Source organism: Thunnus albacares, chromosome 10 (genome assembly GCF_914725855.1).
Source record: "Thunnus albacares chromosome 10, fThuAlb1.1, whole genome shotgun sequence".
In the NCBI taxonomy this organism is placed as follows: Eukaryota; Metazoa; Chordata; class Actinopteri; order Scombriformes; family Scombridae; genus Thunnus; species Thunnus albacares.
Genome location: NC_058115.1, coordinates 15,831,926 through 15,847,944, shown reverse-complemented (window position 1 = coordinate 15,847,944; position 16,019 = coordinate 15,831,926). Strand labels below are relative to the sequence as shown.

Sequence of the window (16,019 nt, the reverse complement as noted above, 5' to 3'; positions counted from 1 at the left end):
TCAAGGGCAACATTTTATTATCATCTCTATCATAGTACAGTGTCATTTTCTCTTGTAAATATCTATTTACAGTTGCATAAATGTATTGGTTATCATAGTCAAAGCATAGTAGTGACAGTTTGCATAAGAAAGGCACATCTTGACAATAAAAACATGCCACAAAGGAGAACTATAATCAGCACTTTCACATGCTCATTTGTGTTTCATATAGGCTGTTTCTCATAAAATCAAAGGTTTGGGAGGGAAGGCCTCCTTGTCTTGATTTTGTATAAAAAGCTTTGGGGTATGGCTGTAGATGAAAGGCACTGGATTTCAGTGTTTACATACTGTTTGTTGCTCTTCAGGGCAGTTTCATGCTTATTCATTTAAGGCAGATAATAAGCTGATCAGAGCTCTGCACTGGCAACAGTGTCACTTTATACTTTTAATAAGTATTATGATAACACCTTGGTCAGATGGAGCTCCGAGCTAGTTGATATCTCTTGTCACCAGCGGTTACTCTGAGCGGCTACCTCCAGATCCATGATTCTTGGCAGTCTACCACTAGCACCCCCTTCCAGATATCCAGGTTTCACAGTGGGTGTATCCGAGAGCCTCCTCTTGCTCTTGTTTAGGTCTGGATAGGAAGATAAATTAAGTTATTCATTTTCATTAGAGGAAGCAAGCGTCACCTACCACCCTAACAGATGGAGAAGCAGATCTGAATCCAAGCCAGGACAGATTCTCACCTGAGATTGCCAATAACATCTTGCGTCTGGCTCCAAAGGTGGAGACACCCACTTCCTTTAGATCTTCATCAGACAGGGTGAGGAATGTCTGGTAGTCAATCTGGATGAACATAGACAGCAGTTGCATCATGATGCTCATTCATAATGCACACTGCATTTGGCTGAGGGACAAAAGTGTGTGTGCTTGTTTGTTTGTGGGTATGTGTGTGTGTTCCCAGCTCTGCAGCAGGTTTTCCCATGCAGCCAACCAAACTTAAAATTGTTGTGGTGCATGTGTAATTAATGATGAAAACACTGTTTCACACACTGACAGCAGTTTTTAAAAGTGCTGCACTTAGACAAATGATCCCTTGTAACCCTCCACTTACCTCCTGTTGTTCAAACACATCAATGTATTTAATCAAGCCCAATTGGTTGAGCAGCTCAGGCAAGTCATCTATCATTTGGGGAGAGGGGCTTCGCTGACTGCAAGTGGACGCCCTTCTCGATGAGCACACGCCTTCAAAGTAGCTTGGGAAGCTCTCCGCTATGCATTAAAGGTTAAAGTTCAGAGGAGAAAAGTTACAAATTGAAGAGAAAAAGTGACCTTTTCAAGTCCCCAAAAAAATAACACATTGGTAAGACTTACATGGTTTGTCAATTCTGCTCCTATTCGATGCAAATACGGGAAAGGAAGAAGTGGATGAGGAGAAGGTGGACGGAGGGGAGGAGGGGGAGGAGGAGGAAGAGGAGGAGGAGGAGGAGACAGGCAGGGATGAAGATCCACGTCTGTCCCTCCAGTTCTCTGAGTCGCTCCCATTATACATCTTTCCATTCTGAACAGCCCATGACTAGAAATAGACGGAGAGAGACATTTTCAATAGTTTTTCCTTAATCTGCAAACATTTCACACAACAGTAGCATCTTGTACATCTGTCACTATCCCTTCTTTTTGTCTCTCCTCTTTGTGTCTGTCATATGGGTGTATTTATGGGGCAAAAGGCTTCCAGTGATCATAAACTCTCTAATGTGCTGAAGATTTTAGTGGACATAATACTCATAGAGCCAAAAAATTAATAAGAAAAGCAATTAATCATGTCTCTAAACTTGCTCATTTCCCCCCGTTGGCTGACCTGTGATAGTCCCTCACTGGAAATTATCAATGCAGTGCACATAGCGAATGCTTCCTCTAAGTTACCTGCCTCTCAGAAGAAAATTGAACTCGGTGGAGAAAAGCTTCTTGCACTTATTACCCTAAGTGAGCCTGCTTCTCCATCACTGGCTCCTGTGCAGTCAGACAGAGGCTGTTCAGGAGGCTTTTAAAGAGCTGAGCAGATGAGCTGAAACAGCTCAGGTAAACAGGAGGCCAAGGCAATGGTATCAGGCTCCAGGTAATTGAGCGTACAAATTGGCAGTGCTTACCACACAGTGAGATAAATGCTTCAAACTGTTAGGGGGCAATACCAATAAATGAGACTGTGTTAGTTGGCCGTGATGGGGGTGCTTGTTTCTGCAGCTTTGGCAGTTAAAAAGTCTTCAGCAAGTTCAGCAAAAGTGTGGAAGTGAAACCTGCTTGAGCTAAAATGAACGGGGATATGAACCATGTTAAATTAGAGTTTCATTTCATTACACTTAAGTTAGCATCAAGCTTATTTCTACCTGTTGCTGGCTAGCATTTGTGCTCAGGTAGGGTTTGTAGCTGCGTCGGCTGATGTTGCGGAATTCTTTGACAGCCTCAGCTGGCATTGACTTGGAAAAGCCGAGACCACTCCAGGTGTCTGTGGGCGTCCGGACCTCAGTGACAACTGGCTTCCTCTGCATGGCTGAAATCACACACACACACACACACACACACACACACACACAGACAGGAAATGTAGGATAAACCTGCAATAGTTGATTTTTTGGCCATGTGGGGCCAGTCGAAACAAACTGTGTATGTCAACAGTGACATAATTTCACCTTTTAAATTGATATTATATGATTTATTTATGGATTACAGACACAAAAACAAAAAATCCAAGGGATGACATGTTAAAGTGTTAAACACTTATTTCCATTATGATCCCATGATGAACTTGTTAGCAAACTGATCCTTATTTACGCATCGTGGAGATAAAGAGCAATACTATCCTTCATTTGGATTCATGTTTGAGCACAACTGATGAATGTATGCTGTCTGTTGCATCTGAAAACAACACTGATGAGAGCGGTAAGACTGAACCAAATAGTAAAGCTGTGGGCTGTAAAACCAAAACAATGAGCTGAGTGATGCTGAAAAGCTCTGTAGAGCTGAGAGGAACTGCAGAGTCCAGTGATAATTATCTGTGTCCCTACGAGCAGCACCTTTCACATACATGTAGGCTAGTAATATGATCCACTGTTAATATAAAAATATTGTTGCAGCTTTAAGCTGAAAGACTTGAATGAACACACACTTACACACACAACTGTGTGTACATCTTTACTGAAATATATACATCATCAGTATTGAAACTTCACGCACGTAGCTGCAGTCTGTCCATCATTAAAATGCACTGCAGGTTTTTCACGTCTCCCTTGCTATTCTGAAACGGACAAGCTTGGTCCAGGTGTTAAATAATGAATCACAAACAGTGCTTCTCCTTGCCAGCATGTGACATACTTAATAGAGCTCAAATTGGAGAAACTGAGACAGACACACACACTCAGATGACAAACAATTGACCCTGGGACTCTTTTGGCACTAGAACAGGATCCATGTGTGACTGTGTGATAAAAACTGTAACAGCACTCCACAAAGAGTGCGATATCAACAGGATTATAACTGGTGGGTTGTCATTTCTGCACCTACGTGTGTGTGTGTGTTCATGTGAATAAATGTCCCATTCATACACTGGCATATGGGTGTCTTAATGACTGTGAGGCAGATGGCCCATTCAAACTGCTAATTCATAATCCCATAAAGCAACACTGAGGGAATTTAGCACCATTTGGCTACAGATCTTCCCAGTATCTCTCATTCTGCATGATGGATGAGGTAGTGTGAGTGTGTGTGAGTGTATGTGAGGGCGCACACACAACCGTGTCTATGTGTGTGCTGTCTGCATTGTGTTCTTGCCCTGTGTGGATTAAGTGGGAGTGCCACTACTACTCTATTATAACTTTGGCACAGTGCCGCCAATAAACAGGTCCCCTTCATCAGTTGTCTTGGCAGTGGGTAGCACTGAAATGGGCCCCCTCTATCAAACCCCTGCCTCTGCTGAGGATATTAATGTGTTGCCTCCATAATGCACTTGAATAACAGAAAAATGCCACTTCTCTCCCTGCCTAATCATATGACATCAATATTTTTTTTTGAAAAAAACAATAGGACCAAAATGTGTTCACTCTTACAGCAAAAAATGGTTCACTTGTTTTGCAGTGTTGCTTGAGGAGGTAAATAGTTTTCCCATCTGTATAGCTGACTGCTTAACAATCAAAACAATGTACAGTAAGTATTTTGCACATAATTCCTCTGCAAATGTTTTTTTTAATATATATATCTGCAATATACAGCAACTACAGATCAATACAATTAAAATAAGCTTTGCTTAGCAGTGCTCTAATTGTTGCAGCAGAAGCCTGTGCAGAGCTCCAGAGTCCACAGTAGAAGAGGAAGAAATATTAAACATTTAGGAGCACTAACCTCTGGTTGCCAGCAGTTTCTTCTTCTCATAGTCATAATCCTACAAAGCACAAACAGGAAATAGAGTAAGTAAATAATGCATGAAATTGAGTTATTTTTTTTCTCTGGTTACTGAGGACAGGCAGGGAGAACCTAATTTACAAGGGGAACAAACACTCGCACACACACAACACTTCCTGCTTCTGCGGCGGTAAACTTGTTAAGCCTCTGTGCGGTAACCTTTGAGAGTGAGAGATGACAAATAAGAGGGGAAGCAAACAAACACATAAATCGATTCGCGAAATCAAATCGAACCAGGGTCAGGGATGTGCAAATCAATAGCTTACGTAACACCACAAATAAAATGTTTTCAATCTATCTTGTCATCCACTGTTGGCATAAGATGAACAAATGTTAATCATGTCTCCTCTTTCTCTCTCATACATTTTGCTCCTCTACTGATAATTATCTCTAAAACACTATTGCCCTCACACTGTAATGTGTCATAAATCTCTCAGGGGTTCTTAGAGACTTGATTGTCTGCCTGCTGAGAATAAGTTGAAGCCAAATAAGGTTGGCAGTGGCTGCATTGTACTGAGGAAACGGGCAAAAAAAAAAAAAAAGGTACCCGCAATTCCTGTTTTTTCTCACCTCAGCCTTGGATGAGTCAGTGCAAACATCCTGGGCCAGCAGCACGTCTCTCCTCAGGCTGTTCCGGCGCTCACTCCTCCCTCCCTCAATTTCTGCATTCAGCAGTCTGGCACACACACACGCACACACACACACACAGGACAATGTTAGGTAAGACTATGATGACTGTATGCAACATTTAAGGCCTTAACAACTCTATCCCCAGAGCAACAGCAGAAGTTCAATGAGAGGATTTCAAAGACAGCGTTATGATACTATATAATTATGGACTGTATTACAGCAAAGCATTGCTGCTCCATTGAAACTGCAAATTGTTTCTACATCTACACACACAAAAAGCCACAAAAGCACAGAATAAGAGACTCAGCGAAAAGCAAGTTATAGAGGAGGTCAACAAGCTTTGCTTTCTCTAACTCTATTTTCTGTGTTAGAAAGATATGTAGATTCGTGACAGATCTGGCACATGCAGGTATGTTTGTGTCTGTGTGTTTGAATTAATCCTGTTGTGACACAACCTTGATCCCTGCAAGGATAAACATTTATTTTTAGGTTATGACCTGTTGTTTGGTTAAGGTTAGAATTAGGTTAACATTAGAATAAGCCCATCACATTGACTTTGTTTTTGAGTTTGTGAATGCTCACCTGTATGTTAATGCCTGTCCTGTTGAATGTCGTCTGCCCTGGCCGAAAAACTTGGTGATTTCAGGACCCTGGAGACTCCCCCTACGACCCATCAGCCCCATCCTGCTGCTGCTGCTGCTGTTGCTGTTGGTTACTGCATCACACACCTCAGATGATGTCCTCACACTGACCTTGGAGCTCTCATCCTCTGATTGGCCAGACTGGTCCTCATTTTCTAGGATCTGAAGAGGAGAAGACAAGTCAGTGCTTAGTGTTGGTTAACAGTACCAGGAAGGATTTATTTTGTATTGATAGGAGTTTTATAAACTGAGTGAAACACCTTCTCCAGTGGGTAGCTGTCTGCTCCCTTCAGTCCTGTCCTGCCTTCCTCAGTGGGAGGGATGAGGCCTGGTGGAGGTAAAGGGCGGGGTTTCATACCAGTCAGTACCTCCAGAGTGGGAATATGGCCTGATCAACAAGAAGGATACATGACAGTAAATAAAAAAATCACACAAGTTTTTACTGAAATATAGGCACAGAGAGAAAGATACAAGGTGAGTTTCTATACACCTGTGTTACTGCAAAGTTTGAATGTCCTAAAAAAAAAAAAGAAGTAAAATAATGCCAGAAGTAAAATAAAAAACACTTACAAAAAGATTTAACTTTTAGCTGAAACGGAAAAATTGGTGTAACAACAAAGAAAGAGTCCACAAAACTGAGTATAACAATAAATACCTCATTCCCTTGATAACTACAATAATAAAAGATGGTGGTATGTGTGGACAAAGGACTCAAATTCATTCACAAAATAAACAGAATTGCAGAATTGGGTGCCTTTACTTACTGGCTCTCTTTGTTTAATTTTCTTTTTCCTTTGCAGACCTTTTGGAAATTTTCTTAAAACAAATATGTACAGATACATACGTGCACATGCTCACCCTGCTCAGACAGACCCAGCTGCTGCAGCAACATGTTGAGCCAATAGGTGGTCAGCCCGCTGCCAGCTAGCATGGGGTCAGGGGTCATCTCGGTTACCCTGGTAGTCTCAGAGGAATCCAACCCCAATAGCAGACAGCGGGCCTCATAAAGACACGAAATGTTCCTTTCCAGACCTTTCACCACCACAGACTGAGAAACATACACCAATATAAAAGTGAACCTCAAGAAAAATATCACATTAAATTTCTTATTAAACCCATTGGGTATGAAATAAGCAATCACAAACAAACTCTATGATGTAGTTTTAGATTGAAAGTGAATTTAAAAAGATGGGACTATAGTGGCCAAACAGAACAACTTAATTACAATTTCTTTGTAGATGAAGGTGACTGCCACAGAGAGAAAGTAGCAAAGCTATAGATGGATCAAACTGTACCTTGCTGGTTTGTTTTACTTTGGGCTTGACACTAATGAAGACTCCCAGGTTTTGCATCATCTGAGCCAACTTACAAGAATCTGCCTCCCCATCTTCACGCATGTCAAACATCAAACACACAGGCAGACAGTCCTGGAGTTGCACACATACACATACACCAGACAGAATGATAAAATTAACAAAAGTTCAAACAAAACTTGTACAGACTTTTGTTATTAGAGCAGCAAAAGAAGATATATAGATTATATCATGAAGAGAAACATAAAAAAAGAAACAAAAGTGGAAAATATATCCAGACATATGCAAGTTTACAAAAACAAACACCTACACCTGGTACCTCTCAGTGTTACTCTGTAACATAACTCTTCCTAAACTATTACAGAACTTTTTATCCTGATTCTTCCCTCAACTCAACAGTACCATGAGCTGCTGCCGGGCCAGACACACTCCATCAGGGCTGCCCTGGATGAGCAGCGAGGGAGGGCTCTGAGGAGCGCTGAGGTCCGGTAAAATAATCTGGGTCTGGGTCTGGTGCATGACGCTCAGGAAGTGAGCTCCGTTCTGCCCCAACAGGAAGAGATGCTGCTGGGAGGTGACATCCAGCTGGCTACTCACTACACCTCCTGTGACCTCTGACCCCAGAAGCAGGTCCATCAAAATGCAGGTCGCCTTCTGTATACAGACGTGACAAGATATATAGATGTCAGTTTCCACACCACAATGTTACTATAATTGCTTTAAATTTGGTAATATGATATTTTTCATTTTATTGTACTCTATATTAATTGTATGGCTTAAATTTCTGTCCAAGATGTTTCACACTAACCTTGACAGCAGTTGCGTTGCCTTGCAGGCCCCAGACGGTGCAGCAGCTTCCGTAGAAGGAGGGTTGCGCCTGAGGCTGGGGTGCCACGGCCCTAAAGCTCACGCTGACCCCTAAAGTCTGCACTACCTGCTGGATGAGCGGAGAGCCTGCATCTGGAAGAGCCTGAGGCACCAGGCTGACTGGGAGATCAAAGGTCAAGGCCAGTGGCTGCAGGTCCTAGGAAAAAAAAAGATTGGGATGGAGAGGAACAGAGACAGCGATGGCAGACAGACAAAAACAGACTGCAGCTGTTTGACAAATATACCTGTCTTCTTTGTGTCAGCCGTTCTATTAATCATTCTAATAATCTCTGTGTTTTGACAGGAGTGAAGAAATTGGGTTTTGAGGCAAATAAAAATCTACCCGCAGGTAGTCTCTGTTCAAATTGTACATTGAACCACTCACTCTTATCCTCCTCCTGGCCTCCTCCACTCCCTCTATAGGTCCAGCAATGGAGACCTGGTAAAAAAAAAAGAAAAACCTTTTCAATTATAGTTATTATTACTGGCTCACTAAGCTGCTGCCATTATTTTTAAAAACATATGAGAATTCTACCTGGTTGCTTTTCTCTCCTGTAGCATTGTGGCGGTTGGAGTCTGGGAAATGGATGTGACAGGATGTGACCTCCATCACCTTTTTGATGTTTCCACCACCTTTCCCAATCACATGGGAGTGCTCTGTATAGGCCACGTCCATCTTTAGAGTCACCTTATTTACCTGGATTTTAAACATTTCAACACTTTGTTCATGGGAGCAGATGCAACATAAAAAAGTCAAGAATAAGTTATTGCAAGATGCAGTTTTATTCCCAACCCATTAACACATACAACGGCTGCAAGAGAAGTCCCTCCATCTTACAAATTTATCTTTACAATCCTTCTTTTGGGGTCAAAAGGTAACAGTGTAGCAAATGTGAAATTATGTCTGCACCTGTACATTGCTAAGAAACTGAAAATCAAAGATTAGAAGCCTCACCCTGGTTTCCAGGACTTCTAGTATCTTCTTTTTGGCTTCCAAAACATTGGCTCTCTTCCCTTCCACCTTCACATGTGGATCTAGATGGACATAAGAGCTAAGTTTTACAGAGAAGTCCTAAAGGTCTTGAGTGTAACAATAAATAGATCAATTTGTGGGAAGAGTAACAGAGACAAACACAAGACAGGAGGGAGGAAGAAAAAAGAAGCTCAGATATGGTGTGACTGAAATATCAAGAGTTTGTCACCTTTCTTTGACTTGGCCCCAATCTTCAGTTTGGATGGCCATTTCACCTTAGTGTCAGTTTCTTTCATCACCTGTGGAAGCACAAACAATAGAAGAGATTGAGAACCCAGGACAGAAAACAAAGCTGTTATTGTATGCAATGAAGATACACACACTCACACAAATCAGAACACACGTAAACACATCCAGACACACAGCAGATCTTCTTGGTCTAAGAATACAAAGGCTCATTTGCATTTCAAAGACTGCAATTATCTCCTCCATAAAACCTGTAATCGCTGGATGCAGTGTATGGAACAAATGTTAAAATGGTGGCAGAGATACTCTCACTGATCTGTAAGCTATATTTAACCAGGAGAATTTACGCACTGATAATTAGAAATGGCTTCTACTGAACAGATAATTTGCTTCATTGTTTTATTTTCAGGAGTCTAAATAAAATGTTTCATGTGCAGAGTTATTACTCACTCTCTCGAAAAACTCCTCGCCTGTCACACTGTCTCCATGCTTTGGAGCTGAAAGACACATAGAAAGTTTATGCAGCAAGTGAACATAAAGAACAGATAGATAAACATGTTATGTTGTATTGGTCAGCTGCACTATATTCTTCTTTTCGTCTGTTCACTCTTAAGCATGTGTGCAATGTCAACATTTAAATGTTGACTGGGCTAAAATTTGCCAAGAGACTAGAACAAAAGGTTGCTGGGAACATAAACAATTTTAAAAGGCCATTGCTCCACGGTGACATTTACAGGGTACCGGGGGAGCCCCAGGAACGCCCTCACCCCCCTCCTCCCCCTTATTGCTATGGGTTACGCTGGCCAGAGCTGAGGAATGGGAAGAAAACAGTAAGGGGTGGAGAGAGAAGGTGGTGGTTGGGGGGGGGGGGCAACCACAAATTAGCCTAGAGACAGCTAATCACATCAATGGCATTTGCTGACGCAAAGACCTCCCACTTGACCGAAAAATTAAATAACAGCAAAATGAAGGAGGAATGCGTTTTAAAAAAGGGGGGAAACCGAGCGCTCCTCAGCCGATCAGTATAAAATCTCAAGCACAGTCTGACAGATTATCACCTAGAGGGATGAGATGCGATATTTACTGTCTGACTGAGGCTGCTCAAACAACCTCAAAAGCTCAGTCCCAGCTACAAAACAACCAACAGTTATCAGAGCTGAATTCACTCAAGCACCTTCCCAACAAGAGTCAGTGTGAGGACAAATAGACAAACATCAGCCTCTATCTGTGGCATTAGCACACTGTCAGAGAGAGTTTCCCCAGTAACACAGGGGAGGCATTTGTCATAAACCTGCCAAGCAGCGATAACTAACGGAGGCAGTTACCTCTGCTTTCCAGACAGGAATGATAATGGCAATGACTTCTGAATGTATAAGCCACTGCAGGTCATAAATCATAGTGATACAGGAACGGTTTACTGGATGGCAGTTATACTAATGGTGACAACAAGCTGGAGGCCAGCTGGAAGCCCTGACAGACATACAGGGTCAGGTAGATAACAAGGGCTGTGAGGAAGCGCACACAGAGAGGCCATGATAGGCATCACCTGCAGAATAACTTTCAGAAAAAGCAGCTTATAGGGCAGAATGTGAGAATGGGTTGATAACAGTGTCGGTGAAAAAAAGGTGCATGCATTTACAGAAATATTGAACATCCAGTGTTGAGCCCTCTCAGCTCACTCACCATACAGCATGCTCTCCAGCTTCTTCCTGTCGATCCTGAACCTCTCCTCCACCCACTCTGGATCCAAACTCTGCCCTCCTGCATTCTCCTGCCCCGGTGCTGAGTTGCCTTGTTCTTCCTCCTCTTCCTCATCCTCTTTTTCCTGTTGGGTCTCACTGGGCTCAGGCTTTGCCGCTGAGCCGGGTTCTACGCTAGTTTCCAAGTCAGGCTGCTGGGGTGCTGTGGTGGCCAGGACCGGAGAGCTCTCCTCGGTGGTGGTGGTGGCCATAGCAGGACTGAGCCTTCGTCAGTGTTTGTGTGTGTGCGTGTGTGTGTGTGTGAGTATATGTGCGTGTGTGTGACCAAGGAGACCAGCAGGGAGAAAAAAAAGGGGAGAGAGGGGTTAGAAACACCCCCTGTGCCGTTTCTTTAAATCCCCCGCCCCCTTCACTTAATTTAGTACACAAATCTAACTCTTTCTCTCCCTCCAGGCTGTGTGAGGCTGGAAGGATTTGCTGCTATGGCCTTACACCGTATTGACTAGGATGTATTAGGAGAGTCATTTCTTTACAACAACACAGGCCACGTCTTCTCTATCTGAGGGGCTCCAGACAGATAAATAGAATCTACAACTAAAACTGAGGCCTCCTCTGCGAGCAAATCCTGTGTAATCCTCAGTTCAACGTCCAAAGATTATGTGGATAGATAGTGAAGGCCTACGATAAGACAAGATACACATCTCACCCACAGAGATACATACACACACACACACACACATCCTGAAAACTCTCCTCACACCAGCACTCACAGCTAACAAAACAAACGGGTCATCCAGTTGGGTTCCACTGCACGTCCGTCCGTGTCTGCCCTCCCTCCCCTCCCTCTAAATGAGATGTAGAGGGCTTGAGATTCCAGAGGTTGGGGTGAAGGGAGTGGAGGGGTGTATCACAGCGGTGAGTTTGTGGAGAGGGAAGCTTGCAACAATGCTTAGAATTAAAAGAAAAAACTCCAATCAATAGTGGAAGAAGTACTCATATCCCTTACTGAAGTAACAGTACCAACAAAACAATGTAAAAATATTCCTTTACAAGTAAAAGTTTGAAATTGTACTAAAGTAAAAGTATCAACAAAATGTACTTAAAGTGTAAGTAAAAACACTTTTTCTGTAGAAAAATGGCCCCCGTGACTGACACATTCTTATATATTACATTATTTGACTGTTAATTCTAGTGTAGTGATCAGTGTTCATGACATTATTAATGCAGTAGGAAAGAAGAAGGAAAGAAAAATTCTGCTACACAAAGTTCAAATCATTTTTTTAGTTTTTTCTTTGCTTTTTTGTGCAATATTGGATCATTTTCCCTCTTAAGGCCTGGAAATATTAATGAAATGAAACAATCTGAGTCTAAAGTCTAAAGGGGAAATCTCTCTTTGGTGGAACTGCTAGCAGCTCATTAGGAAACGTGACAAGAGGCACCAAATCTTTGTAAGTTCTTGGGCCAAAAAGACTGGGAATCACTGGTTTAATATTTGACACTGCATAGTATTTTATAAGCTTGTCATATTTTTTTAATGTAAAATCTGACTATACAGTAATTATATTAACTACTGCATATCTGTCAGTTAAATGTAGTGGAGTAAAAAGCACAAGTCAACTAAAGAACAAGTACTGTACCTTAAAATTGTACTTAAAGCCATAGTATGCAGGATTTGTCAGCTGGTGTTTGTAAACAGCATTCAAAGTTGGCCCCTCCTCCCCAGCTCATTGAGCAATCAAGAGAAAGAGAGAGAGAGGGAGAGAGAGCAGCTGTGGTGAAGTGAGCTAAAGCGTGAAAGAAGAGAGCGAGCGGCACTGGCAAGAACAGAGCTGTGAATTAGATAAGTAAAACATTATTTTCTGTTTTTCGGTTTTATTTTCGGTTACATTCTAAAGCACAAATTAAATTAACACACCCACACCTCCACACAACCCCTCAGGAAAGTGCCACATTGCCAGATTTTGTGTGAATGCAGAGCTTCATCCTGTCCGCTGTGGCCTCTCTGCTCTTCGTGTGTTTAGCTCAGCTCCACCCTCGGTCGAGCAGATGCACAGACCTTGAGCTCTTCATACATCCATGACACAGAGACAGAGAGCAGAGCAGAGGACAGAGACGGAGACAGCAATGTCGCTACGCTACGAGTCCCGACCTCACATCCTGCATGCTGTTATTGGCTGGTAGCTTAACACCCGCTGCCCAAAGGTTGACATGTCCTGAACACAGCAAAATAATAAGAAAATACAGGCAGAGGGCAGAGTCTCTGCAGATCAATACACTGCCACACACTTCTAGTGGGTCTTAATGATGATTGCGAGGGATTAGTTTTGCATGAGTCTATACATTGTTGGTTTTTCTTGTTTGTTTTTTTAAGGAAAATCCTGCATAGTGTACTTTTAAGTATAGCAATTGAGAAACTAACACCCAGCTCCATTGGTATATTTGCACCGACTACCTGGAGATTCATTTGTTTGGGAGCAAGTAGGCAATATGAAAGCCATAAACTTCCGTGACTGTGAGCTTAAAAGTTACAAAAAAAGGGCAAATGAGATTTCAAAAATTGCTTTGCACTCATTAAGTCCCCTCCCTTCTCTAAATTTCTCTTAAGAGCTCAAGCACAGACTGAAACATGGGCAAAAACAAACTGCTCAATTAGTTGGGCCTTATGGGACTCTGTTTCCAGCTCAGCTCTGTGTTTTCCATATTGCCCAGACAAATTTGGCCCCAGGCGAATCAGCAAACATTTTTTGGCAGAGCAGAGATCTTGCTAACATTACAAACTACTGCAGGCTAGACTTTTCGCCAGAGGAGGATGGTTAAGTGAAAGACATGATGATTGTGTCACCATGGATACTGGTCGAGAAGTGAATTATGCCAAGTTTAATCTGAATTCATAGCTGCAGATCCCCTCCCTCCAGCCCCCTGTTTAGCCCTGTCTGACTGGAAGAGCGTATGTTTCCAGGAAGTACCGGGGCGTGCGTCACTGTTTGACCCACAGGCAGAGCAAAGAAAAGCCAAGCTGTCCTGCTGAGTAACTGATGAGCTGTGGACAGTTTACTAAATCAACCCCTGAACCCAGGAGTGAAATGTGTGTTCATTTAGATAGATAGATAGATAGATAGATAGATAGATAGATAGATAGATAGATAGATAGATAGATAGATAGATAGATAGATAGATAGATAGACCCTCCTTTTCTGGTAAAAGCACAGTCTCCTTAGTCACTAAATCCCCTCACTGCCCATTATATATTTACATGCAGACCTTAGTTGGCACTAATCCTGAGAAACCTTAACTAGATGCAAACATTCATGACTCCTAAGAGAACTTGTGTGTAAAACAGAAGTGCTACAGAAGCAAGAAGTCCAAGAATTAATGGCAAGAAAGGTAGTTAATTTTTAATAGACACTGTCATAAAGCCCAGTGGTGTCTATGCCTTATTCATGACTGTACAGAAACTTCATTTGAAAATAAAATATTGCCTTCCTTGGCGAGCATGCAGGATTTCTACAAATGATTGATTTTAGGAAGTATGATATTCAATATACATATATTCCTTCAGGTGCTGTATTTATTTAGCTTTGCTGCAGTGAAAAACTGTCAGATTTTGAGATGTGCACTGAGTTGCATTTTAAACATACAGTTCCTATTTCATTCAGCCTGTGCCCCTGGTATGTGAGTCTATATTGACAGGAGAGCAGTGTGGTGTGGTGTGAAATTCAGACTGACTCAACTGTTGAGCTTACTGTTATCTTTACATATTTAATGAAATGCTGTAAATGTAAAAGCTGTTTCCTCACAGTCGTGTTGCCATTTAAATTCAGATTTAAACTTTCTTGCACAAACAAAATTATGAAAAGTGAGATGTTATTGTTGTCAGAGCTACAGCCAAGATTAAAGATATACTATACATCTCAGAAATCTTTGAGGCTCTTTGTCATATTTATTTATTCATTTAACTGTTAAATTATATTTTTTGTCACAATCAATACCATTCCAGACATGCATCTTGTTATGTAAATGTGACGTAATGTCTGAATAAACCCCTGAGTCATGCTGAAGACTGAAGACACTTTGGCATGACACAGCTTGAAAGCACAGGTGTAGATGACAAAATTAAATTCAATTTCTGAGTCCTGGTACTGCACATGCTGACTCACTGTCACACTGTCATGGTTTACTGGGAACTGAGCCATTGTTAATGTCATTAGTAACACCTGTATTAGTAACATCTATGTATTAATGTAAAGGCTTAAATATGCACAGACAGAGATAAATATACACTCACCAAGCACTTTATTAGGAGCACATGTGCAGTCGAATGCAATCCAACACAACAGGTCTGCCATAAATTCTACTTTTAAAAAGCTTATACATTACTTTTAGCTTATACATGATTCTACTTTATTATTAACCCTAACACACATTAGGGGGGCAAAATATTAGGAATACTCTTTCAATATAATGCACCCCAGTACACCACCACCACCCACTATGACCTCAGTAACAAACATAAAGTAGAATTATGACCTTTCTGACAGTGTCAACAAAAACTGAAAATGTATAAGCTTCGTAAAAGTAGAATTTATGGCAGAGCTGTTGTGTTGGATAGCATTAGATTAAACAGGTGTTCCTAATAAAGTGCTTGGGGAGTGTATGTCTTATTGCCTCATTGAGAGCACTCCATAAATGTATCACTCAGCCATCATCTCCTTTCTTTCATTCTTTTCTTTCTTTCTCTTACTTGACCTAAATGCAGTCAAAATTAATCATGTTGAGTCTGGAATCAGCCTATAATATACCCATACATGTTAGGCTTTATTTTGTTTATTATTGTAGAACAGTGGTAGGCTAATAGCAGCCTCTGGGCCACATCCGGCCCTCCAGGGAAAATAACTGGCCCCTCGATGAAAGTTGAAGTTCTAATTTTCATAGTTTACATTCGATTATAATTTTTCAAAAGTCTACTGATTAAAAAAAAGTTATTTTAAAAAAATACAAGGGTCATGAAAATCCTAATGAAAATAACCTTGATTATAGGCATTAATATCATAGTTGCTCCATGCTATTTCAACAGTGCATGGTGCTGAAATTAAGTCTAAATTAAACTAAATTACATTTTAATGTGTGAATTTTTAATTTAATTTCATTTCATTCCACAACTTTAGCTTATTTAATCACAACAGATTTGTTCTCCACAAACACAAATTGGTGGCAG

The 16,019-nt window shown here is 41.4% G+C and overlaps 1 protein-coding gene across 1 annotated transcript; it reads right to left on the bottom strand.

Annotated features, from left to right (window-relative positions):
* On the bottom strand, positions 1-11,102 carry bicc2 (bicaudal C homolog 2). The gene is made up of 19 exons (XM_044363908.1): positions 10,788-11,102; positions 9,555-9,601; positions 9,088-9,157; positions 8,841-8,920; positions 8,421-8,582; positions 8,271-8,324; positions 7,827-8,042; positions 7,421-7,672; positions 7,001-7,132; positions 6,564-6,753; positions 5,966-6,093; positions 5,647-5,867; positions 5,005-5,110; positions 4,375-4,414; positions 2,367-2,530; positions 1,357-1,558; positions 1,097-1,254; positions 729-828; positions 1-616 (listed from the first exon to the last, which is right to left on the bottom strand). Exons 1-19 carry the CDS (start codon positions 11,053-11,055, stop codon positions 486-488), a joined length of 2,721 nt encoding a protein of 906 aa, XP_044219843.1. The 5' UTR covers positions 11,056-11,102; the 3' UTR covers positions 1-485.
* Between the last annotated feature and the right edge of the window lie 4,917 nt (positions 11,103-16,019).

What these genes read in the sequence shown, in the direction of transcription:
- bicc2 (XM_044363908.1), bottom strand. Translation starts at nt 11,055, where the DNA reads ATGGCCACCACCACCACCGAGGAGAGCTCTCCGGTCCTGGCCACCACA. An exon ending in GCGAGGAGTTTTTCGAGAGA is followed by an intron (nt 9,158 to 9,554) that starts GTGAGTAATAAC and finishes GTGCTTCCACAG; the next exon opens with GTGATGAAAGAAACTGACAC. An exon ending in CTGACTCATCCAAGGCTGAG is followed by an intron (nt 4,415 to 5,004) that starts GTGAGAAAAAAC and finishes TGTGCTTTGTAG; the next exon opens with GATTATGACTATGAGAAGAA.